Source organism: Conger conger, chromosome 12, assembly GCF_963514075.1.
Source record: "Conger conger chromosome 12, fConCon1.1, whole genome shotgun sequence".
Lineage (NCBI taxonomy): Eukaryota > Metazoa > Chordata > Actinopteri > Anguilliformes > Congridae > Conger > Conger conger.
The window spans coordinates 17,538,333-17,565,544 of NC_083771.1; the positions used below are offsets into that span (position 1 = coordinate 17,538,333).

The window sequence follows — 27,212 nt, forward strand, 5'->3', positions numbered from 1 at the left end:
CTGCCGACAATGTTGAACCAGCCGGCTCCTCCCTCTGTCGGTCGAACCACACCTGCGCACGGTGAGCCCGAGCAAAGATGGCGCCTGCTCTGTAGTCGGACTGCGGTCAGCGAGCAAGTGTTTTCCCGAAGTCAAAAGTCACCGATAAGCCAGCGATCACAGGACACCGGGCCAGAGGAGACATCGGTACGCTGTCGAGTACAAGCGGGACACGGCAGTTTGACTGTCGACCGGTTTGGGCCAGTTAGAGTGCGACTTTCGCTCAGTATACCAGCAGGCTACGTTGAACAGTGAAATTATACCCCGGCCAGACTTTGACAGCGGGTTGTTCTGCACTCGTCGAGGGATCTTAGGGGGTCGTCGAGGTGGCGTAATGTGTCACAGGTAAGGGGAAACAACTGGTTTCGTTTTAGTACTGTGTCACCGTTGTTTAGTTATTTGTTTTTTGGCGAGTTAATTCGATCTCTCTTCTCCCCCCATCGTGACTCTCAGCTGACACGTAGTTGCTGTTTGCTCAGTGTGGACGCTCGGCTGGTGACGGGCCAATAAAATAAAGATAACAAACAAGGGGGCGATGTCAGAGCGGGTCCTTATTGTCTTGTAATTGGTTACTAATTTCTTAGTACTGTCATTCGCAGTTTTCCACTGGAAAATGGTCTTTTGAGAAATGATATAGGCGTCCATCTCGCACAGTGATAATGTTGCAGTCTACAACGTCATATAGCCTATAGGCTACGCTTTACTATAGATATCATATATTGTACTTTGTGGTTACAGTTAACAATTATGCCACTGTATGATGCTAATTCTTATTGCATTCTGTTTTCTAATGGTAGGTTATGCTTTTTTGTTTTAATGTTTGATGCTGAAGTGCCGTTCTTTGTTGTTGCGTGCTGACTCCTCCCCTAAGTGATAGCCCACTCTACTGTATAAACGGCGAAAAAAAAACATAATCCTCCACATTCTCACCCTTAATCCCTTTCACCCTCCCCCGCTGTCCAACCATTTATCCCTCTTTCTCCATCCTTCACTTCGTCTCATTTTGCGCTTGGGGTTCAGTAGTTACGTTCTTTGTGTGCGCCCTGCCAAATTCTGTGCCTTCACAAACTGGCCGGGGTGAGTTACCATGGTGCGACGCGCAGTGACACTCCGGCGCGGTCCCTTTATTACGTAATAGCGCAGCGCAGTCCTGTCTGGGGTGTCCTCTTGTGTCTCACACAACTTTGTGAGGTGAGTCAGATTTCGGGCGAACGTGGTATAGCCGGTTATCAGACCCCGGCGTAGCTCAGCCTTTTGACGGTTTACAGTGACATCGATCGGGAAACAAATGTGGCTACATCAACTACAGCAGCAACAATAATGACAAGAACAAGTAGAAATCATTCCTTACATTGTAGTAGTAAAGGACTTGTGGCATAAATTGGCTGAACTGTGATGTTGAGAATTGGCATGATGGAGTTGGCCAATAATCTGCAAAGACCCCAAATCAATTTTTAAATGATACACTTTATGCATGTGTGCGCATGCTCTCATTTGTGTTTACCTGTGTGAGACAGAGACTCAATTCCATTTTATTTGTATAACACTGTTTACAGAAGACTGTAAACAGACAAACACGCCTTTACGGAGTAACAGAAGGGCAAAAAGAGGGACCAAACACTAGGCCTGAACCCCTAAATAGCAAGCACATGAGTTAAAGAAAAAAAGCCCAGCGGGGAAAAAAAACTCTCAAACAGTGGCGAGAAACTGAGTGTGCGTGTGTGACCGTGTCATCATGTGATGTGTGTGCAAATATATTCTAACAATCCCTAGCCTCAGTGAAAGAGACTCTTGAGTCTGTTTATATTCAGTGGGTTTATGGTGTGTAAACATGGCCACTCCTTACCCAGGTTGTATCAGAAAAAATCCTGTTGGCTTTGACGACTTTGTCTTGGACTCTGTGTCCTCAGTAGGATCACTGCCCTGATTGTCCTCACTTGATCTGTGCTGCTGCAGTTCATTTGTTTCTCTCCCGTCCTGGGTGTCCCTGCTGTGACAAGCTCTGTTCTTAATCTTCAAGACAAGCTGAAACCAAAGTTCACTTTTTCCTGCTTCGTCAATTCTGGGACGTCAAACACGTCTTGAAGTATATATTCGAAAAAACATTATTCAATTGTAATACTTGTGTATTTTCATACCAACTTTTTTTTTCCATCCACTTCCTGAAAAGCTAGATTTTACGTCATCGTGTACCAGTGGGTGTGTTTGTCCATCAAATGCCTGTCAATTTTCCGCCCCCCTCCAATCAATCCTTTTCACACCGCAGCGTGCATCCTTATTTGACCCCCCCCCATTTGACATCAACCAAGTCGACCCCCCGCCCTTCAAAAACATCCCCGAAAGATCCGTTTCGCGGAACCTAGCTCTGCTATAACTTCTGTTTCAGCTTGTGTTTAACTCTTACTTAGTTATACCTGAGGTGAACAGGTGTTTCCACTTGAAATTTACCTGGGCTGAGCGTAAGTTGGCTAACTCCAAATGCAACAGGAGTTTAGCGTCCAGACTGGGCTATTAAAGCAGATGCAAGTATTTTTCCCTTTTTTAAAAACGAAATTGTGTTTGAGTGTCGGAATGCATCATTACTTTGGCAGGGTTTGCAGTTCATTGATAAATTCACACTGCAGCAGTCTTTTTTTTGCTGCACCCTGGATGTGCAGGTTAGCTGTGCTGTGGGAATTGTTCTTTTGTTATTGACCCTCTGGAACAGGAATAACAATGGCCCACACCTCTGGAATTCACAACAACCCACAGAGTAACGGCACCAGTTCAGCTGGTTGTCCTCCTTACAACTTTAAAAAAGAGTCTCATGCTCAGTCTCAAGTGTTGCAATTGAATGCTAAGGCCGTATGTCACACACCTAGACCTATAGAAAAACAAGCAAATTTGTGTCAAGGAATTATTTGCCAAAATAGACACCAGCCATTTCAATGGTTTAGATTATTTGTTAATGTAGGCTTTGCCTTTGCTGGATAAATTCAGATGGAGATGTTCCAGGGTGAGTGCTCCTTCAGCTATAGATGAGACTACCATTTGCAAGCTTCCACTTTGGATCTTATTCTTAATTTCATTTAGTGTGCATATTGATTGATTGACCCTGAGCTGGCCAGAGGAGGATTGTCTCCCCCTTTGAGTCCTCCTAAGGTTTCTTCCTGAATTTCCTTTGCTACTTCGCCTGCTCACTTCCTGTTGTGCAGACAAAAAACGAACGAGGAAAGGCACCAGTTCTGTATCTTCCTATCATGTAAACCCATTCCCCTCCCATTCTGGAAGGCAGTAGCACAGTGCAAAGGGCAAGGGCTTGTAAGCTCAAGGTTGTATATTTTAATCCCAGGTAGGACTTCCAAGTATGACTTAACCTGAATATCTTATCCAGCTCTATAAATGGATTCTATGTAAAATGCAAAATAAATAATACAAAAAATAAAATCAAAATGTCTTTGTATGGTGTTTCACAAACAATCGTCCCAACACGCTTCACAGAAAAATCTGTCTTAAACCTGTGCCAGAGCAAGCCTGCGGCAACAGTGGCAAGGAGAAACTCTGGTGATATTTTGGAAGAAACCTTGAGAGGAAACAGACTGAACGCGGGGAACCTCGCTGGCTCAGAGTGTGGGCTTTAATAACCAACACAGTCAATCACTAAGATATGCGATAGTCTGCTAAATGGCAGTAATGTAATGTAAAGGCAGAGCCAGGAGATGGCCGACTCTGTGTACAGACTCTCCTTGTATATCAGTGTGGGCTTTATCAATGCAAATGGTTGCCGTTTGGGCTATGCAGTGTTCCTGAATGTGTGGGCAGTATGAGAGAGACTCATGAGTGGGTGCGCTAGATGCTTATGTGGGCGGTTATTTCTTAAAGTGGCTGCAGTTTTGCTTCCCATTTGGGACTGTTCTCATTCGGGACTGTTCTCATTCCGGACTGTTCACATTCCGGACTGTTCTCATTCGGGACTGTTCTCATTCGGGACTGTTCTCATTCAGGTCTGTTCACATTCGGGACTGTTCTCATTCTGGACTGTTCTCATTCCGGACTGTTCTCATTCCGGACTGTTCTCATTCCGGACTGTTCTCATTCGGGACTGTTCTCATTTGGGACTGTTCCATTCGGGACTATTCACAGTGAGAGAGTGAGAGAGAATGTTCTCATTCCGGACTGTTCATATTCCGGACTGTTCACATTTGGGACTGTTCTGATTCAGGACTGTTCTCATTCAGGACTGTTCTCATTCGGGACTTCACATTTGGGACTTCACATTTGGGCCGTTTCTCATTTGGGACTGTTCTCATTCAGGACTGTTCTCATTCCGCACTGTTCTCATTTTGCCCAACCTGACCATGAAACTCAGCAGGCACTCACATAGCCAGCTGTCTTTTCCATGTGTTCAGGATATTAATCTTTTGTGTGTGTGTGAAAGTGAGAGAGTGAGATAGAGAGAGGAGAAGATAGAGAGAACAGAGACAGAGAAAAATAGTTATTTTATTCGTAAAAATTTGGCAACATGTATATGGAAATATGTATATATAAAGCCTCTTTGAAATGAATTGAATTTAAATAGAGAGAGTCTAAAAGAGAGAAAGAGAGCGAGTCAGACAGAGAGAACGAAAGACAGAGATGGGGACACAGAGAGAGACAGAGAAAGAGAGAGAAACAGACAGCCGGAGAGAGAGAGCCAGTTTGTTTCTCTGTCTGAATGTCTGCAGGGAGAATCATTGCATTCCCGGGCTGTGGAATAGCACAGAGACACAGCTGTGTGGAATAGCACAGAGACACAGCTGTGTGGAATAGCACAGAGACACAGCTGTGTGGAATAGCACAGAGACACAGCTGTGCGTCTGCCTGTGCCTGCTTGACTGCCCGCGCCGCTCCTGAAGTCTGAAACTGAAGTCAGGGACAAGCATTGATGTTTAACAAAAATATGAAGTGATTTGGAAACAAATATTCTTTTTTTCCGAGCACTTTGGAGATGGCTGGCATTACCCTCATGGGAACTGAGCGAGTCAGTCTGGTTTCAGCTGTCGAGTGGAACAGCTGAAAACAGCCCTCTCCATTTTACTGTCTACTACTCTTCATAACAACATTGACAGCTATGGTCAAGTAACACAGCGGTTGCCAAGACAGGGTTATGAACAGTAGGGCTAGCTGTAATGATTGTTCTAACCAAGTTTTTTAAATAACATCGCTTTTATGTACCTCAAGGGCAGTTTACAATTAGGCAACGTTACCATGTCATTACAGGAGATGACAATGTTCTATAATAATTTTTAGCATGCCATCAACTGGCTCCCATGACTTGAGCTTGTGAATCTTTTATACTTGGACAATGGAATGTTGGTTAAAATGTAGCGATATCCATCTACGTAATATCTTAACTATATATAAACTGGCCTGAAGAGTTCACACAAACCAGTGTGTGTCACACAAACTCCTCGTACTCTGTCTTTCTCTCATATTGCCTGTCTGAATTTCCCGACCTCTCTTTATCGAAACGTCATCTTCTCCTTTTGCTCTTTCCTCAGGTAATCTTGAATTCCTCCGCTAATTCCCCCCACCCCCCCCTCTCTGGTCAAGGCGATGATGTCGTCGCCCCCCCCCGGGCCCTCGGCCCTGGACTCCCTGTCCGTGGGCTCCCTGCTGTCGGGGGAGCTGGATGAGGAGGAGGGGGACGGAGCGGATTTGGGGGACCTGGAGGTGAACCCGTACGACGGGCTGCCCTTCTCCTCCCGGTACTACAGCCTGCTGGAGCGCCGCAGGCAGCTGCCCGTCTGGAGCATCAAGTACAGCCTGCTGGAGCTGCTGGAGACACACAGCCTGGTGGTGCTGAGTGCTGAGAGCGGAGCGGGGAAGAGCACGCAGGTACACACACACATACTATACACACACACACACTATACACTATACACACACACACACATACTATACACACACACACTATACACTATACACACACACACACACACACACACTATACACACACTATACACACACACACTATACACTATACACACAAACACACACACACACACACACTATACACACACTATACACACACACACACACACTATACACACACTATACACACACACACAAACTATACACACACTATACACACACACACATACTATACACACACACACACACACTCTATACACTATACACACACACACACACACACACTATACACACACTATACACTATACACACACACACACACACTATACACTTTATACACACTATACACTATACACACACACACACACTATGAACTATACACACACACGATACACTCTATACACACACACACTATACACACTATACACACACTATACACTATACACTATACACACACACACACCACACACACACACACACACACATAAACACTCTCTACACACACTACACACTCAGAGGCAGTGTAAAGCCCTCTCTCCTCCCCCAGGTGGCGCAGTGGTGTGTGGAGTATGCGCTCTCCCTGCAGTTCACAGAGGGGCTGGTGTGCTGCTCCCAGCCCTACGGGCCTGCTGCGGGCAGCCTGGCGCTGAGAGTGGCCGATGAGATGGACCTGAGCCTGGGCCTGGAGGTGGGCTACCGGGTCCCCCACGACGAGGGCTGCACCCCCGACACCCTGCTCCGGTGAGGGCGCCCTCTGCTGGCCTGGAGGTCACACTGCATCTCCGTGTGGGGCTCTGCCTGCTCTGTCTGTCTGGCCTGTGAATGGTGTGATCATGGGGTGTGTCCCGACACTCAAAAAAGTGAATCCTCCTTTCCTCCACTCATCTCCTCCCCCCACAGATGAGTGGAGGATAGGAGGATTCACTTTTTTGAGTATTGAGTCGCACCCCACGTCCAGGGTGGGTTATTGATCATAAAACCTTTTCTCTCTCTCTGCTCCGTCCACCCTCTCTCCTCCTCTGTCCCTCTTTTTCCTCCTCTCTCTTTTGTGGCTGTCCTCATCCTCCATTATCCGCCCTCTCTCCCCCCCCTCCAACCTTCCCTTCTCCCCCCTTCTCCTCTCTCTCTTCTCTCTCTCCCTCCATCCTTCCCTCCCCACCACCCCCTGCTCTTCCGTCCTCCCTCTTTCCCCTTTCATCCCTCCTTCTCTTCCTGCGTTCGCGCTGTGTTTGTGCAGGTTTGTGACGGACTCCCTGCTGCTGGGGGAGATGATGTCAGACCCGTTGCTGCGTCAGTACGGGGTGGTGGTGGTGGACGAGGCTCAGGAGCGCACGGTGGCCACGGACGTGCTGCTGGGTCTTCTGCGGGACGTGTGTCGCCAGAGGCCCGACTTCCGGGTGGTGGTGCTGACCTCGCCCCCCCTGGGCCCCCGAATGGCCGCCTTCCTGGGCGAGGACACGCCCCTGCTGGCCCTGGCCCCGCCCGCCGACCCCGTCGCCGTGGAGACGCTGTACCGCGACCCCCCGCCCGGCAGGGATCCGGCGGCCGCCGCCTGTCACGTGACCCTGGACCTGCACCGCCGGGGGGAGGCTGGGGACGTCCTGGTATTCCTCTCCAGCGCGCAGGTGTTCAGTCCCGCGAAAACACACGTCTGTCTCTCTGCACCTCAGACACACGCCTGTCTCTCTGCCCCTCAGACACACGTCTGTCTCTCTGCCCCTCAGACACACACGCCTGTCTCTCTCCTCCTCAGACACACACCTGTCTCTCTGCCCCTCAGACACACGTCTGTCTCTCTGCCCCTCAGACACACACGCCTGTCTCTCTCCTCCTCAGACACACACCTGTCTCTCTGCCCCTCAGACACACACCTGTCTCTCTCCTCCTCAGACACACACGCCTGTCTCTCTGCCCCTCAGACACACGTCTGTCTCTCTGCCCCTCAGACACACGTCTGTCTCTCTGCTCCTCAGACACACACCTGTCTCTCTGCCCCTCAGACACACGTCTGTCTCTCTGCCCCTCAGACACACACGCCTGTCTCTCTCCTCCTCAGACACACACCTGTCTCTCTGCCCCTCAGACACACGCCTGTCTCTCTCCTCCTCAGACACACACCTGTCTCTCTGCCCCTCAGACACACGTCTGTCTCTCTGCTCCTCAGACACACACCTGTCTCTCTGCTCCTCAGACACACGTCTGTCTCTCTGCCCCTCAGACACACGTCTGTCTCTCTGCTCCTCAGACACACACCTGTCTCTCTGCTCCTCAGACACACGCCTGTCCCTGCCTCTGCACCTCAGACACACACCTGTCTCTCTGCCCCTCAGACACGTCTGTCTCCGCGTCTGGAGCTCACACACTTACTGTTCACTCTTTTCTTGTATCTCTCTCGCTATTTTTCCCTCCCTCTCTCTCCCTCTCTCTCCCTCTCTCTCCATGTCTCTCTCTCCCTCTCTCACTCTGCCCCCCCCCCGCTCTCCCTCTCTCTCTCTCTCTCTCTCTGCCTCGCCTCTCTCTTTCTCCCACAGGTCTCCATGTTTCTGTGTCTCATATTTCCAGCTAACCAAGTTCTTCTCCTCCCTGTATAAAGTGTCCCTCCTCCCCTGTACTCTTTTTTAATCACTCTCTTTTTCATCAGCATGTGACCCATATTCCCCCCTTCGTCTTCCCTTCTCCTATTCCCTCCATTTCCTCCTCCTCTTGCTCTCTCCCTCTCTTCTCTCTCTCTTTCTCCTCCTCCATTTGAATGAGGAACTGCCTGCAGGGTGAGACAAGGGTGTCAGGTGGCCACGCTCTTTCTCACACACACACTCTCTTTCTCGCACACACACACACACACACACACACACTCACACACACACACACACACTCACACACACACACACACACACACACACACACGCACTCACACACACACACACACACACACACACACGCACTCACACACACACACACACACACACACACACGCACACTCTTTCTCACAGACACACACACACACACTCTTTCTCACATACACACACACACACACACACACTCTCTTTCTCACACGCACACACTCACACACACACACACACACACTCTCTTTCTCACACGCACACACTCACACACACACACACACACACACTCTCTTTCTCACACGCACACACTCACACACACACACACACACACACACACACACACACACACACTCTATTTCTCACAGACACACACACACACACACTCTCTCTTTCTCACACACACACGCACACTATTTCTCACACACACATATGCATATGCATATGTCTCTCACATAAACACTCACTCACAAACACACACATACACACTCTCTGTATTACATAATCTTAGTCTTAAATCCTGCTTTGTGTTCTGTGTAATTGCACAGGATAGAATGGTACACACTAGAAAGACACACACACACACACACACACATGTTTGTGCACACACACAGCCCAGAAAAGACAGTGTTTATGTGATAGAGGGTGGAGTTGTGGATGATAAGGCAGGGAGTAGAACTTGGTCCCTTTAAAGAGCTCTCAGGGTCCTTCCTTTTATTATGAGAGATGGAGAGGGAGAGAGAGAGAGAGCGAGAGAGAGGAATAAAGAGTTAGAGGGGCTGAAAGAAAGGAGAAGAGCAGGAGAGAGGGGATTATAGATGGAAAGAGCACATAAAGGGAGGGGGAGGGTGCAGAACTTTGTCCCGTTAAAGAGGTCACAGTCACACCCTGCTGCCCGGCCTGATGGGGCGAGCGAGGGAGAAGAGAACACGGAGAGAGAGGAGTGGAGCGAGGGATGGGTGAAAAGAGTGAAGGGCAGAGAGAGAGGGAGCTGGAGATGGAAGAGCTCATATAACATGGCTACTGTATAGCTATGGACACACACACACACACACACACACACACACACACACACGCCATACACACATGCACTCTCTCTGTTTTGACTCATTATTTTGTGTTCCTGCTGTTGTTTCAGCAGAGCTGTGTGTGTGTGTACATTGTGTGTGTATTGTGTGTGTATGTCTGATCAGTGCTTCCTTTGCTCCTTAGTGACCATAGTAGTGCTATGCATTTGCCTGCCTCTAGATGGCAGCACAGTCTCAGCAGAAAGATGTCTCGCACACAATGAATCCAGTGAGACAGAAGGACTGTTCGATGGGTTCCTATGGGAGCTGCTCAGGGGCTCATGAAGCCAGTTCATGGAGACTGCCATGTTTGACTATGGGGCTTTTTGGTACCTAAAACTAAAGATGAATAGGAATTTTAAAAATATTACATTGTCTTCTGTGGGGCTCAGACCTAAAATCAGTCCCTGGAGAGTAATTACTTTGGTATGAAGAATTTTTATAATTTCTAAGTTCTGTCCAAAATATTGTAATTTTGACCAGGGTAAAATCATAGTTTTGAATGGATTTCAATGGAGAAATTAGATTTTTGCCACCAGAGGGCTTAATAAGCTACATTACCTTCCCTAGCCTCTTCTTGTGTGTCTCAACTCTCCCACTCTCTCAGAGATAGAAAATGTTGACATACCTTTACTATCTCTTTCACTCTCCTGATACCCTGGAAGAAAATGGCCCCCGTGCAAGAAACAACATGAAGGGACATGTCCTTTGTGTAATAAGTACTGCAGAGGACATGTCCTTTGTGTAAGAAGTACTGCAGAGGACATGAAGGACTTAAGGACGTGAAGAAAATGGCTGAGATCCTCGGTTTAGTAGCCACGGCACACGATTAAATCAAACTAATTTTTTTAGACCTTTTTGTTTGCCTCTAGGCAAAAGGTGTGCAACATTTTCAAGAGCCAAATCTAATCTTATCTGTTGTGGGACTGTTGTGATGGTGCGTGAGCACGGGGGTTTTCTGCTCCATCTCTCTCTGCTTTCCCTATTCCTGTTCAAATTCAACTATGATGCCAAAGCAAATATAATATTGTAATATAATAATGTCATTCTAAAGTAGACTCTCTCCCCCTCTCTGTTTCTCCCCCTCGCTTTCTCTTCTTCTCCCCCTCTTTTCCCCCTCTCTCCTCCTCCTTCACTCTTTCTCTCCCCGCTTTCTCTCTCCCCCCTCCCTCTCTCTCTCCCCCTCTCTGTATCCCTCCCACCCTCAGGAGGTCAGTGAGTGCAGGGCTCTGTTGGAGAAGGAGTCTGTGGCTCTCAGTCCCCAGTTGGGTGAGTTGAAGGTGCTGTCCCTGTACGCGTCACTAGGGGGCGCCACCCAACGCGTCTACGACACAGGACCAGAGAACCTGGAGGAGCCCCAGGGGGTTCCGGGGACCACCAAACGACGGGTCATCCTCACCGACACCCTGGGAGAATCTTCCTTCTCACTCGACAACATCCGCTACGTCATTGACACCGGCATGCAGCTGAAAACCGTGAGTCCCGCTAGCACGGTGTGTGTGTGTTTGTGAGTGAGTGTGTGAGTGTGTGTGTGTGTGAGTGTGTTAGTGTGTGTGTGAGTGTCTGAGTGTGTGTGAGTGTGTGTGTGTTAGTGTGAGTGTGTGTGAGTGTGTTACTGTGTGAACATGAGTGTGAGTGTGTTAGTGTGTGTGTGTGTGAGTGTGTGAACATGAGTGTGTGTGTGTGTGCAAGTGAGAGTGAGATGTGGGAAGTGTGTTTGGTGTATATGAGTCTTTGTGTGTGTGTGTGTGAGCGTGAGTGTGAAGGAGACTGTATTTGTGTGTGCGAGACTGAGACTGTGTGTGATATATGTGAGTGTGTTTGACTATTTTGTCTGGTCATGTGTTTCTTCCTGTGTGCATTTGTTCAGTGTTTTTACTGTATTTTACTTGTGTTTGCCTGTTTTTGTGTATCTTTGGACTTTTGGACTATCGAGTAAGTTATTACATTCACCCCAGGTCTTAGGCTTTTAGATGTTGTGTTCTCACCAAAAGGTTATGATGTTGTTGTTGTTATGGTGCTGTTATTGGTACAGGCCTTCACTGAAAGGTTATGTTTCATTGATGTTTTTGGCTGCTACACAGCCGTCTGCCTGTGTGAATGAGTTTTCCTTCAGGCCTCACTTCCTGACATTTAATGGTGGTTCTTAGACTACTCAAACAAAAGCAAAGACTACACTACCCACAAACCCTTGCTCTTCCTTAGGTCTACAATCCACAAATCAGAGCAGACTCCCAGGTGCTGCGGCCAATCAGCCGGGACCAGGCGGATATGCGCACACAGAGGGTGAACAGTAGCTCACCAGGTGGGTAGAACAGACCCCTCCCATTTCATTCACCTTAACAGCACTGACCTCAGATCAGCCCTTTGGCATACACACATTATATGACTTACAGATACCTTTTTATTGCAAAAATAATAGATATAAATACAGATATTAATACATTTATCAGAGTAAATATAAAAAAAATAGAATAAAAAGGGGTCCATCTCGTACCAATAAAACCGTAAAGCTCATAAAAAATGTTTTGGGTTTTCATTTTCAAAACTGTTTCCACATACATTCTTAATTTGGTTGAAGAGGCAATGGGGACATGTTAACTATCTCGCTAAATCACCTGTGTGGATGGGGACTATTAAAGCTGATGTTTATATCATGTCAGACCACGGTTTCTCAGCTCACTGCTATCGTGGCACACGGTAGACTGCTGTGGAGAGGCGGGGTTGAGAATGGGGAGTATGCATTTTTTGTGTACAGACACAGGAGGGAGCCATTCTGCATAGTCTGCCGTTAAGCTCACTCCAGGACTAAATAGAGTTTTGTATGGAGAATATCAATTGAATTTCGGCGAGAACTAAGGCTGGTATCACGTGACTTATGAAAGGCACCCCGCTCTGTTCTGTCCCAGGCCTGTGCTTTCGGCTGTACCCCCAGGCCCTGTACGAGGGTATGGCAGAGACCCGCTGCCCGGACGTGGGCGAGGCTAACCTCAGCCATCTGGTCCTGCTGCTGAAGAGGCTGGACATCGCCGACATGGGCCAGTGCAAGTTCCTGGACCGGCCTGGTAGGGGGCGCCACCGAGCTCACTTTTCACCACAAGCTCCAGCTCCACCAATAGCAGTTCAGCTGGCAGGCCTTCCCTGCTGAGGGGGGCATACCCACCATTTTACTTCCCTTTCTAACCCCTTATTGATTATCACTCACACGCTTATTTTACGTCTCCTCCTTCTCTGCGTCTTCTCTCCTGGCCCTCTCTTTCCCTCTTCCCCTCTCTGCATTCTTTCTTTCTTTCTACTTTCCCCATTCACTTTTCTCTCTTCTCTCGCTCTCCTTTCTCCCCGGTACCTCCCACTCGAACACAAGCTCTCTCTCCATCTCTACATCTCCCTCTCCCCTGTTCTCCGTTTTAGCACGACGGTGGTTTTTGGAATTATATTGCGAAAGGAAAGGTGGCTAATAACACCAGACAATAAACAATTACCCAGGTAATCTCTGTGTGGGAGGCAGAGAAAAAAGATATTCATTACAATATAATTGTGTTACTCCCTCCTTACTTCCATCGCTCCCTCTCTCCCCTTCTCCATCCATCCCCCTGAAGTCTAAATTTACAATTTCCTATCGTAAGCCCAAAACTGTAAGAGACTTCTAGTACCATAGGCTCGAAGGTACAATAAGTCTCCTCATAGCTCTTCAAGGGTTGCACTTGTAGAGTACTACTAGAGTAGTTAATAATAGTAGTAGAGTAGTTACTAAGAAACTAAGGTTTAACCCAATCATTGCTGGCTAAAAGTGCAGCAGATGACAAATCAGACAGCCAGGACAGCCCTTAGTTTCCAGGCACATATATGGATTAACATTGGAAATTGGCGTGAGCTGTTTTTGTTACAGTATATTGCATCAGATTGTTGTTGAATATAATATCTGTGTATCTGTTCCTGTCAAATGGATGCTAAATAACTAGAGGCTGGGGTTCAATCAATATTTGGCCTTAACATTGATTAACAATTAAAAGCAAGAATTCGTTTTTTCTTCATGAAAAGTTTGGCAACTTTAGTGATCTCTGAAATGATCTTGGCAAACAGTTTTTGTGAATAAAAAATGTGCTTACCATTAGTCAACTCTTAAGGACAAATGGTTGAAGGATTGAATACAGGCCCGTGTGTCTGCAGGAGGAGGCTCTGGTTCTCCTGAGCTTTACCTCTCTGTCGCCCCCTGCAGCCCCGGAGGCCCTGATGCAGGCCCTGGAGGACCTGGACTACCTGGCGGCTCTGGACGATGACGGGAACCTGTCGGAGGTGGGCATCATCATGTCCGAGCTGCCGCTGGAGCCGCCATTAGCCAAGGCCCTCATCGCGTCCTGCGAGTTCGACTGCGTCAGCGAACTCCTCACCATCGCCGCCATGCTGACGGGTGAGCCCTGCCGAAATACCCCACAGGAACACCAGCCGCGCCCAAACGCCCTGCCGAAATACCCCACAGGAACACCAGCCACGCCCAAACGCCCTGCCGAAATACCCCACAGGAACACCAGCCACGCCCAAACGCCCTGCCGAAATACCCCACAGGAACACCAGCCACGCCCAAACGCCCTGCCAAAATACCCCACAGGAACACCAGCCACGCCCAAACGCCCTGCCGAAATACCCCACAGGAACACCAGCCACGCCCAAACGCCCTGCCGAAATACCCCACAGGAACACCAGCCACGCCCAAACGCCCACGCCCAAACGCCCACTCCCACGCCCAAACACCCCACCCAACCTCCCCGCCTGCCTGCCCAAACACCCCACCCAACCTCCCCACCTGCACGCCCAAACACCCCACCCAACCGCCCCGCCTGCCTGCCCAAACACCCCACCCAACCGCCCCGCCTGCCCGCCCAAACACCCCGCCCAACCTCCCTGCCTGCCCGCCCAAACACCCCACCCAACCTCCCCACCTGCACGCCCAAACACCCCACCCAACCGCCCCGCCTGCCTGCCCAAACACCCCACCCAACCGCCCCGCCTGCCCGCCCAAACACCCCGCCCAACCTCCCTGCCTGCCCGCCCAAACACCCCACCCAACCTCCCCACCTGCCTGCCCAAACACCCCGCCCAACCTCCCCGCCTGCCCGCCCTGCCCAACCTCCCCGCCTGCACGCCCAAACACCCTGCCCAACCTCCCTGCCCAACCTCCCCGCCTGCACGTCCAAACACCCCACCCAACCTCTCCGCCTGCACGCCCAAACGCCCCACCCAACCTTCCCGCCTGCACGCCCAAACACCCTGCCCAACCTCCCCGCCTGCCCGCCCAAACACCCCGCCCAACCTCCCCGCCTGCACGCCCCGCCCCGAGCGAAGCCCAGCCCTAGCTCTCAGTAAAACAGGTAGATGTATAACTTTGACGTAGCTCAGCACACACAGCATTAGTTTACACCATGGCTATTTAGCCAACCATCTTTGCCTACTGTTGCCCCCCCTGACTTACAAGGGGTAAAAACGTGATGTGTTATTTACACTAGATGAGACACCACGGTGTTGTGCTCTTATAGTTTAATGACTGTGACCCTCCTAATGCGGGCCCCCAGCCCCCTCCTGCTTGGTGACGCCCCCGCCCCAGAGTGAGGAGGCTGCTGCCACCCATCGGCGTGTCCTCCTGCACGCGGAGGGAGACCACCTGACCCTCATCAACATCTTCAACGCCTACGTCCAGCGTGAGCTCACCTGCTCTTATTCTCAGTGTGTGTGTGTGTGTGTGTGTGTGTGTGTGTGTGTGTGTTAGTGGGTGTGTGTGTGTGTTTGTGTGTGCGCGTGTGTTTATACGTGTGTGTGTGTGTATGCGCGTGTGTATACGTGTGTGTGTGCGTGTGTATGCGCGTGTGTTTATATGTGTGTGTATGTGTATGAGCGTGTGTTTATACGTGTGTGTGTATGCGCGTGTGTTTATATGTGTGTGTGTGTGTACTCCTGTAGACGATGGGGACGAGGCGTGGTGCACCAAGAACTTCCTGAACGGCGCCTCCCTGCGGCTGGCCGTGGTGATCAGGGCAGAGCTACTGGAGGTGATGCAGCGAATCGAGCTGCCCGTCTCACCCCCCGCCTTCGGTTGCCAGGACAACAGTACCAACGTCAAGCGGGCGCTCATCTCAGGCTTCTTCCTCAAGGTGGGCGGCACCACAGAATTCTGCAGTTACACTAGACACAGTGAATTTGCCTTAAAGAAGCACAACCGTATGTTTCTTATTGTCTCGTGCATTGACACTCTGTCTGCAGTCTTTACACAAAACTAGCGATTCTGTAAACCAGTTTGGGTCGAATATGTATTTGAAATAAGCTGACCATTTACTCACCAGTAAAATTCCAGACTGCTGACAATTTGAAACTTTATTTTCACAAATATTCAGAACAGAATTATGTTTCCATACATATGGTATTGTTTGGGTTGGTGATCGTTATGGCCAATTCACAGGCATCTAAATGTATACCAGGAAGGGAAGTGTTAGTTAAAGATGTGTCTGACTCAGGTGTAAATGTTACTTGTGTCTCAGGTGTAATGTTACCTGTTTCTCAGGTGTAATGTTACGTGTGTCTCAGGTGTAATGTTACCTGTTTCTCAGGTGTAATGTTACCTGTGTTTCAGGTGTAATGTTACCTGTGTCTGAGGTGTAATGTTACCTGTGTCTCAGGTGGCCCATGACGTGGACGGTCTGGGTAACTACCTGCTGCTGACTCACCGCCACGTGGCACACCTGAACCCCTTCTCCTCGTACCTGTGCCGTCGGCCCCGCCCGGCCCCGCCCAGCTGGGTCCTGTACCACGAGTTCACCATCTCCCACGACAACTGCATCCGCACCGCCTCTGAGATCCACCCGCACATGTGAGTCCAGAACTACCCCCGTCCAGAACGCCATGGAACGCAGTCCCACGTCCCGTCTGAAAACAATAATTCCATAACCAAGGGTTTATGGTAGGGGAGGTGTGTGTCTTTGTAGAAACAAGACTGTTAAGTGTTGAAAGTAATGTTCAGCAAAATGTGTCTCCATCTTGCCTGTGTAGATCTTTGCCTCTTAAAATCCAGGAAAATTGTCATTGAGAAGATGAAATGAATAAACTTGATTTGAGTGGGAGCCCTACCCTACATTTATCTCCCTCTCCCAGTTTGCACTTTGATTTCTAAGTACAATGAACGGCAACTAAATTGGTTCTAGACATGACAACAAGTTCATATAATCAGGCTCAGAAGAAGGAGACTAATGAGGGGTTTTGATGGATATTTCTGCCTTTTCAAAAGTGACTAATAAAGCACACTGCCATCAGTAGCCATCAGCGACGCAAGTACACTCACAATGACCTTTGACCCCTGTTCTTTCTCCTGATAGGCTGGTGGAGCTGGCTCCTCAGTATTACCTTGGCAACCTGCCGGCCAGCGAGGGGCGGGACCTGCTGATGGAGCTGCGGCAGAATGTGGGGGCGGCGGAGGAGGATCAGGGCCCCGGAGGGGCCGGGGGGGGTCAGGACCCCGACAGCGAAGCCCCGGACAGCACAGAGATGTGTTTACTGCAGTGAGGAGCCAGGAGAGCCACACACACTTACTGACACACACACACACACACATGCATGTGCACACCATACACACAGACGCTTACTGACACACACACACACCACACACACACACATGCATGCACACACCATACACATACACACCATACACACAGACGCTTACTGACACACACACACACACACCACACACACGCACATGCATGCACACACCATATACACACATGCAAGCACACACCATACACAAACACACACCATACACACAGACACTTACTGACACACACACCACACATGCACATACACGCACACAGGCACACGTACTTACACACACACACATACCGGCAGACACATGCACACACACACACACACACACACACACACACAGACTAAATACCTTACTTACACAGGTATACACACATTCATTCACAAATACTAACTGATTTATAGTGTACCTGCACTACTTGCACTTCCACAGGTATACACACACAGACACAGACACAGACACAGACACACCCGCCCACACACACAGACACACACACGCACACACAGACACATGCTCTTCTTACACAGACTGCTCTGCACACTTTCTCCAAAGTGCAATACAGTTTGACCAATATGAACACTTTGAGCTGAAGATGAACAACATGCTACTGTCCCAAGGTTTAGTAGCTGCTGTCATCGGAAGGCATCCTTTGAGTGGACCCATTTTAGCCTTAACTGGTGTAACTGGAGATGGACTGGGATGATCAAATTGGGATGATCAAACCAGTAAAGAACTGAACTAATGCTTCACTATGGATAATTGAAATACTTGAGGAGAGATCACAGGGAATTGTGATTAAAATAGAAAAAAAGTTTGTAACTGTCAACTTGACAAAAAAATGAAACTACATTTATGACTATTGACTATTTATATGCCATCCATCTGTATCTTTTTTGATTTGCAAGATGTGGCTTTTTTCCACTCAAGGTCCACTTATTGTTTTGTACATAACTGTGGACCAGTGACAAAGAGACAAAGGGCTCGAGACACCAAAAGACACAATTTTATATTTACACGGATATGTATATGTGACATTCATATTCAGGATCTCATGTGAATGCCCACCACCATTTCTCTCCCTGGCCTCCAGGGGGCAGACTAACCTGTCTGTTAGCAGTCAGTCTGTCTGCATGCAGCATTTACTGCTGGGACCGGAACGTCTCCAGTCCTGAGGGTGGGGGGGGTTGGCTTGGTGCCTGCAGATTTCTATGGTATCCTTTCATTAAGGGCATACTACGCAGGATTTTTTTAGCCTTGCTGTGGTCCTGTGTTTACAATCAAAGGCGTCTCCTCCTCCATTCTCAATCCCGCCCACTCGCCTCCATTTTGATGTTTAAAATCCATTTCAGCGTTTTTATCTTTGTTTTTCAATAACTGTCGCCAGCGAGGAAAATCATTCCAGTGGACTCTGGTTTTTGAACGGAGCCTCGTCAGCTTGTCTTATTGCTTCTTTACCTCCATTTCAGTCACTGGCTGAAACCTAATCCAATCCCAGCCCACAGGCCCCATAGCCGCACCCACCCCTCCCCACGCAGAGCGCCACGTCCACAAATGTCCCAAACACATCTTTTGAATTTGAATTTGGCTAGGGCATATTATTTTCAAGATAGAAATCCTGCATAGTATGCCTTCGAGCAGCCAATCGGAATTTCTATTTTCAAGCTTTAGCGAATCAAAGAGAGCTGATTAATGTGTTTACAAGTGAGGTACAAAGTGGGCGTGGCCCAAAGTCCATTTGAGTTTCACACCTTTCCTTTACATATGTGCATTATTATTATTGTTGTTATTGGTATTATTATGTAAGGGGTTGTGTTTTGGATGTACACTACTGGACTGGCCAGCTTAGAACACTCAAGGTCAGATTTTGGGTGTGGTTCCCCAGGGGTCAGTGTGAGGCCCAATAGGCTGAGTGGGGGCGGGCGTGACTGGACCAAACCCATCTGGGGCTGTTGTGTGATGATGACTGTGGATCCTCAGTGTTGGGCTGGACTGGGTTGGGTTGCTTTGGGTTGAGGGACTTATTGTCCTTGCTGTGAAATCAAATCCTGCTACCGCTCATGGTCTATCAAATACTCAGTGGTTTTTTGTTTTTTTTTTACTTCTGAACTCTGACCTCTTCGTGCCCTCTTCTTTGTTAGTTTTTTTTTGTGTTGTGTGGTGTGTGATGGGGAGAAAATTCCTCTGGTATCTCACATTATGTCTGTCGCAATGGAATTAAATTGAAAGGAAAATGGCTCCTCTTTTCTTTCAGGGTGTGTTTCTTTTTGGAACAGTGTGGTCTTTCCCAATTCAGTTCACCTGCCCTCGTTTTCGTCTGCCGCTACATGGACCTCAGTTCTTCAGGCTCCCAAGATACTCCAAACCGTTAAGATCACAAATTCTGTGTCCCTACCATTAAAGCTGAAACATTGCAATTTGTTGTATCCTCCGAAAATACATCCAGGGGTGAGAATGAGAGCAGTACATAGGCATTGGATACTGGACAGTCTAATACAGCACCAGAACCTTCTGTTACCAACCAGAACCTCCTGTACTTGAGAAGCAGAGAGGGTGGGAACACCAGCAGCAGTGGAGTATCTTGTGACTCTGTGAAGTATCTTTGTCTAGAACTTTCTGGTGTCTTGGTGTGCTTTCACGGCTTACAAGCCGACCAATAGCTCAGTCCCTTTCATGCCTGTAAGCCAGTCTGTGAGTTATAATTACTGCAGCAAACTGACATTTAAAAGCCTGAGGCAGTCTGAAGGAGTGTTTATTACAGAGTACCTGCTACTGTTGCCATTTTTGGCCACTATCCTTTTCTTTTTGTGCTAACAGAATAATAACTCAACCTACATATGAAAGGTATCTGCAGTTGAATATAATATTTTCAGAAGTCCTGAAGTTGACTTCGAAGAAGTAATACATTTTACTTATATCCCTTCTTTTGGGTTCAATTTGTCACAGGTTGATATTTGTTGGAACCAAAACTGTTACTTATATCCCTACTTTTGCCGTTTGTGTTGACTGCAACATTAATCCGCCTGTTGAAGGATCGTTTCTTAAGTTTAATATTTTAAGTTGTTATTTAGAGTGTGCAATAATAGTAAAAAACATTAAAATGTGAGCAGGGGGGGTTCAGACTTTCTCCTGCCCCCCCCCCCCCCCCTCCCCGTTGGCCTGGATTCAATCAACATTTATCAAATAAATTTATTGACCAGTAAATGGCACCCTGCACTTTTACTTTCAATTTGCATGAATTTTAGTGAATGTGCCAAACTAAAAAAAAAAAATCTTGCATTTAAAAGGTTATGGACAACATTTTTTGGAATCCCAGCCAGAATCATGATCAGTTGTTTTAAGTTATATGCTAAATGTGTTGACTTATTAACACAATGCAGATTTTGCTTGCTGGCATTTATTTGTCTTTTCCTTGAGACTCTTCCTCCAGTGGTTTATTTTCAGTGAGCAGGTGTCCAGACTTTCAGCAGTTTGGACCCCATTGTCTTCACCTGTTTTTCACATTCCACTATCTAACTTTCTCACGGAAGGGAGGGGGGGCGTCTGCAATGTGTACATGTGATGTGTGTGTGTGTGTGTACCTGTGTGCATGTGTGGTAAGATAATATACCAACACACCCCGCCCTTCCTGCGTTGATGGGGAGTTTGGCTGGGCGTTGAGGTGTGGGCTGTAATGCCTGTCCTTGATGTCGACACGCTAAAATGTTCAAAAGTGGCAGCCTGCAAAATGGGGTCATGGCTTTGGGAGGGATGGAGGTGGTTTGCGAGATAAAACGTGAAATGAAACATGAAGATCTTTTTCAGCACAGCTCCCGTTCTGCGCAGTGTGCACTCAGCGCCTCTGCTCTCTGTGAAGAAAAAAAGGCTTACGCACAACACCTCTCTTTGTGTGAGGTGGTGGTTGCAGCAAGGAATGTCATCGAAAACTAAAAGAGCTGCCATCTGCTTTATAAATGGCTTTTCTGCAAGCCGCGCAGTCAGAGGAACCAAACCTTAACTGCTTGGTAAATGGTTGGCATTTATATAGCGCCTTTATCCAAAGCGCTGTACAATTGATGCTTCTCCATTCACCCATTCATACACACACTCACACACCGACGGCGATTGGCTGCCATGCAAGGTGCCGACCAGCTCGTCAGGAGCATTTGGGGGTTAGGTGTCTTGCTCAGGGACACTTCGACACAGCCCGGGCGGAGAATCGAACCGGCAACCCTCCGACTGCCAGACGACTGCTCTTACTGCCCGAGCCATGTCGCCCCAACTGCTTGTAATGTTACATGATAATTCACTTTTTATATGTAGCCCACCATTTCAATGTTTGAGACAAACTAATATAATGTCAAATAAGCGTCATGTTTTGTATTTAGTTGCATATCTTTTGCATAGCATGATGTCTGTGACCTATCAACATCATCAGAGTCTGGATATCTTACTGTCAGGTTGTCCTACAAGCGATACTAAAACTCCTTTTGAATGGATCTCAATGGGAATTGGGGGGTGGGACTAGATTTAGCTGTAAGTTATGCTGATACAGTATGGAACACATTTGTTCTTGAAATAGCTTTAAGTCAACAAGGGTGTGTGGGCGTGTGTTTGTATATGCATGTGTGAGAGTTTAGGCTTTCCAAGTTGACTACTGAGTTCTTGCGTGTTAATAAGCCTTTAATGCTCTAAGGATTCATTTATTTCTTTTGATCAGTTTACAAAAAAACTCCACTAAAGAAAAGTTCAGACAGTTTGGGGAGCACTGCGAGGGAGGATAATGTAGCACGAGAGAGAGAGTGAGAGAGAGAGGGAGGGAGAGAGACATGAGGGAATGCAGACACCCACCCCTCTAATGTCCCAGCCCCTGCCCCAAAGCCTGAGGTCTCTCTCTCTCTCTCTCCCACTACTTCTCTCTCTCTCTCCCTCTACTTCTCTCCCTCTCTCTCTCGCCCCCTCTCTCTCTCTCCCCTCTCTCTACTTCTCTCTCTCCCGCTCTCGCTCTCTCAAGCTGCTTTATTGGCAGGAGATACATATGTAAATATTGCCAATATTTAAATATTGCAAACCAATTAGAATAGAAATGTATAGTAAAATAATAATGATGCTGAATACTCTCTCTCACTCTGATTTTGGCAGATGCCTCTGAGAAGCGGCCTCAGGCAGGAAGGCTGGATCCCGCGGTCTCACTTTAGAACCGGTTTGTTCCCCATTGCAGAACCCAGTCCCAGGCCAGTCCCCGAACACCTGCTTTTACACCGCCATAGTGCTGGCAGCTTCAGCAGGGTGTGTAATAGTCCTGCCATGCTTGTGTGACTTTTTCAGGAGCTAGCGCCGTGCTAACCTATCTCTGACCACTCAGAGGCCTTCAGTCATACAGCTCCTCCAATCGCCTCTGTTCTCAGTGTGAGAAGCAGTACGAGCCCACGCCCGGGCACGCATGTCTAATGCTGCTCTGATTGGCTGATTTACAGGTGCCAAATTAAGCGACAATTAATGCGTGAGTGCACAGTGGCAAGGACAGGTTAAGCACATTTGTGGAAAAAACAAAAAATGAAGGTATGAAAATTGCTATTAGTCTCTCTTCCCACTGACTGTCTGCACACAAACACCAGGTGAAGGGAAAGCAATGTGAAAGGAATTAAATGACAGATGATTTGAAAAGAAAATCTATTTTAAAATCTACTTGTGATAAAAAGCGAGGCAGGACTTGCCTGTTCTGGTTCTCGGCTTCTCACATTACTTTCAGTCACCTTCAACACAGCCAAGGTCGCTTTCTCACCTACCAGCAGCCAACAAGTTGAAGTTTATCAAAATTGTGCAGTACTCAGTAATGGCCACTAGGGGTAGCAAATGGCCCTCCTTTGAAAGTCAAGCATGCGTCTGAGTTGTGCAGTTCTCCATAATTACCACTAGGGAGAGATATTGCGTCTCATTTAAAATCAACTGTGACCTTTAAAAGTTGGGTGGGGTGTGATTGTGTACCTGTGTCCTGTTCATAAGGACTTTGAATGGCCTATTTGGAATATAAGGGAACAGAAGGGCTCTGGACATGGAAGATCCAGAAAGAACACGAATGAACGAATGCATCCCATGGAAAACATTAACAACTGTCTTCATGAAAATGTCAAAGAACAATAAAAATCATAATTATCAGTAAATCAAGGAGAGGTCACAAATTGTGCTTAACAAGCATGACTTGTATTTCAAAGGCCACAGTAAACAATGAAAGGTCTGTTTTCATGCATAATCTGTAATATAACAACAGACAGGCGAGCGACTGGAACCTCCTCTAGCACAGACAGCACAGGAATGCAGAGGTGGGCCACTCCGTAGCTCTGTACACCAGTGAAAATATAGTACAGGATTACCATGCATTGAAAAATTTCATTGTTTATATATTGACATTCATAGCTTGTATTTAATAATGCATCAGCTGCTTTTAACTCCAGTCCATGTGGACAGGCTCCGGGATTTACTGTGCAGTTATCTAACTCAGTGACCCTGCTTTGTGGAACAGGCCCCAGGTGTGTGGCAACCTTGGTCCTCAAGGTGTCATGATGTCTTTTTTGTTTTCAGCTGAAACCTGACAAATTTAGACCAAAGTCAAGTTTTAACAGACTTCAAAAATATTCAGTAAACTGTACTCTGTCAAAGTCAACTCTACTCTAGTGGAGAGTAAAATGTACTTTATAAAACGGTACTTTGTTTATTTAAATATAAATATTTTTCTTAAAAATGTAACATTACAACTTTTTTAAACCCCTAATTAGATATTTTGTGCAGACCAGCTTGCCTTAATCTCACTAGCTGGACCCTGGTCTGACTGATGGCTTGACAGTGATTTGGAGGAAGAGGGAGAGACATCCAAAGTGCATCACCAAACTATATTTCACCTGGAAATCCCTTGCCGTCTATGCTAGGGGCAGACTGGGTGCAGGCCGACGCCATCACTCTTGCAAACGACATACGGAAATGCATTTTATTTGAGCCAGAGCGCAAATAAATGTTTGTGCTTCTCCAGCTAAACACGATTCATCATGTCCATGTTGGCTTTAAGATTAAATTAGCGCCCTTGCTCCCAGTCGCTGGTCTGATGCGTGACCCGTGCAGGTATACGCGGCGGTAAGTCTCTTTTAGTCACGCGCACAACAGCATTTTATTCCGACAGCGAAGGGTTCAGGTGCGGATCCGATCCGTTCAGTAATGGCGTTGTAAGCATTCCGCCGGCGCGGTTTAGGCGCGCCCAATATCCTCAGAAAGTGAGGTCGCTGTCAGCGGATTAACGGCGCTGAGTTATCGGCGTTCCCTTCCCCCGCCAAGAAGGACATCTTTCACTTCGTCGGTCTGCAGAGCACGGACGATCACAGGCGGAGCGGTTCGAGGGGCGCGGCGCTGACATTATCCATATGTCTTGGCCCTTCTAAGTCACCGGATATGAACCCAATCAAGCATTTATGAGGACATTCTGGAGCGACGCCCGAGTCAGCGTTTTCCGCTTCCATCAGCTAATCGGAAGTTTATTGGCTTTCTCGCGGAAGAGTGGCACGGCGTTCCTCCGGCAGAATTAGGAATTACACACTCCTCGACTCAATTGACGATGCATACAGGCTGTCCTGGTATCGCGTGAACTATGAATGATATTGATTTTTTACATGCAAACTTAAAAAAATAGAATAGTTCACAGTCTGTATGTTCAGGCCCTGCTCCATACCAGCCAGCAACCTTTAATACCTGAACATGTCTTTAATATACCTGTTATTTAGAATCCATCTCCAGCTGTGTTTGGGATTAGTCTGCAAGGGCCGTATTCATCGGATACCCAGGCAGTCACGTCCTTATTAGCACGGAGATTAATCTTACTCACCATGGATAGGAACCTCTCTGCTACCTCGCGCACCCCCACATGGGATAAACCTCATTCCCTTTTGCTAGGAAAAAACGAGATACGCACTCGAAGGCTCCGCTAACTGGAAACCCATTCGAAAGCAGTTAGCAAAATTAAATTCAAATGAAAATAATGACTCCTTTAGATCTTTATTCATTCCTAGTCTCTGGTGGGTATATGAACGTTTGAAACTTGGCTTCTCTTACAAGGGCCTATTGCTACATAGCTATATGCAAAAAGCCCCAGCTATGAAAATGAGGGTTATTGTATTCTTATTGAATATACTGTATACTGTGTACTTTGATCATAGGATACGTTGTAGCATCACGCCTTCTTTGTTTCCAATACACAGCCCCATGTTGGGAACCAAACCAAAAAAAAGCTTTGTTTTCATGCCAAAAACACTTAAGGCCACATTAATATAGCATGACTGTACCTAATATTATGGAGCAGGCAAATCTCACCAATGCAAACTGCAGTCTATTTCCTGTTAGTACCGCATTAATTTGTGTCTCTGGAGATTAAACAAGTTACCAATTCATCCGGCCTCTGCAAGTGATCATTTCCCGTTGGTCGATATACCTCATAATTTCAGCTGCTAATAGGTTACAGGTCATCAGGCACATCGAAGTACCAGCAGAAAGCACCGATTTTTAATGACCTTTGACCAGGTGAAGGCATGTGGGGGTGTGTAACTTGGTTAGGGGTATACCGGGGCTGCAGCAGACAGTGGACAGTTGAATCACCCCTTCATTTCTGACAAGTATTTTTCATGTTCATGAAGGTGAATTGTTATTTACAGTTCGAGCATTTCTTCCTCTGTGGTTTTGATATGAAGGCGAAACCCCCTGAAGGACCTGGGCAACATGAGAGAAGGAGAGACAGAGCGACTGAGCGAGGGGGGGGGGGCGGGGGGTTAGGGAGAGGTGGAAAAAGATGGATGGAGAAGGAGGAGAGGTTAAGGGAAGAGAAGTGGAGGAAGGGGAGATTGGGTGGTGGCCAGTCAGACACAGCGGGGCCGGAGAGGGTGATGGGGTATTAAAATCCCCCTGCCCGTGTCCCCGGGGGGTGGGGGGGGCTGTTGCTGGTTGGCATCAGCGCCCATGACGCCCAGCCCAGAATCAATTTTTAATACGGCGTTATAGGCCTCATACATTTTTTATACACACCGCCCGGAGATACACATGTATCTAACCTCACGCCATGAATAAATGATAGCTTACCCCGTAATGTAACTTTCTAAGTTCACATTAATATACTGTCCCGTGGTTAATCACTCCGTGGGACTCATGATACCCCTGCTCTGACAAAGAAAGAACTCTCTAGAAGAGGGATGGCCATCTTCTCAGGTGACGGTAGCTCAACACCACCATGATGTGTCTTCATATAGTGTCTTCATATACAGTATCTACAGTGTCCTTTATTCCATTATGTCACTTGTTGCCCACGGTGTATGCATCATTCTTGTATCATGTTTTACAGTTTTTTATTGTTTCTGCAAGATCCGCTTCCTTAGCAGGGACAATAAAATAATGAGCTGAGCTGATGGCTCTGGGTTGAGAAGGAATGAGTCACAGCGGATGCAGTGACGCCCCAGTCCGTCTGTCGGAAACTTTCTTTTACTTACGAGTTGACCTTTTTTTCAAAGAACAAAAGTATCTGCAGGTATATGCTCCAACCGTGCCCTGCCCAAGCTGGTTTCGCCAATTATTTTCCCGGCTTGGTTCAGGAAGGTCATTACTGAAACCAGGTGGTGTAGTACGTGGCTGGAGCGAATACCTGCAGACGCTGCGGCCCACAGGACCTGGAGCTGAGTGGCCTAGCCCCCGGCTGGTGGTCAGAAACTTTTCACGGTGCAAGTTTACATTTTCAGCTCTCCGGCAGAAGATGGCCCATTGATGACCTGCCGCGCCTGCTTCCCGGCT

At 47.7% G+C, this 27,212-nt stretch overlaps 1 protein-coding gene across 2 annotated transcripts; it reads left to right on the plus strand.

Annotated features, from left to right (window-relative positions):
• On the plus strand, positions 1-22,697 carry dqx1 (DEAQ box RNA-dependent ATPase 1). Of its 2 annotated transcripts, XM_061215686.1 has the most exons (13): positions 1-384; positions 5,559-5,895; positions 6,479-6,672; positions 7,169-7,556; positions 11,047-11,313; positions 12,044-12,143; positions 12,748-12,903; positions 14,058-14,249; positions 15,409-15,534; positions 15,794-15,984; positions 16,507-16,697; positions 17,200-17,382; positions 22,539-22,697. In XM_061215686.1, exons 2-13 carry the CDS (start codon positions 5,614-5,616, stop codon positions 22,546-22,548), a joined length of 2,280 nt encoding a protein of 759 aa, XP_061071670.1. In that variant the 5' UTR covers positions 1-384; positions 5,559-5,613; the 3' UTR covers positions 22,549-22,697. The 2 variants fall into 2 exon arrangements, with proteins under 2 accessions (XP_061071670.1, XP_061071671.1); XM_061215687.1 differs by lacking the exon at positions 22,539-22,697 and having other exon boundaries at positions 4-384; positions 17,200-19,655.
• The last annotated feature ends 4,515 nt before the right edge of the window (positions 22,698-27,212 follow it).

Bases quoted from the DNA above. Each gene is read 5' to 3' on its own strand.
- dqx1 (XM_061215686.1), top strand. From the start codon at position 5,614: ATGATGTCGTCGCCCCCCCCCGGGCCCTCGGCCCTGGACTCCCTGTCC. The intron at 7,557-11,046 runs GTGTTCAGTCCC...TCCCACCCTCAG, and splicing joins TATTCCTCTCCAGCGCGCAG to GAGGTCAGTGAGTGCAGGGC. The intron at 16,698-17,199 runs GTGAGTCCAGAA...TTCTCCTGATAG, and splicing joins TCTGAGATCCACCCGCACAT to GCTGGTGGAGCTGGCTCCTC.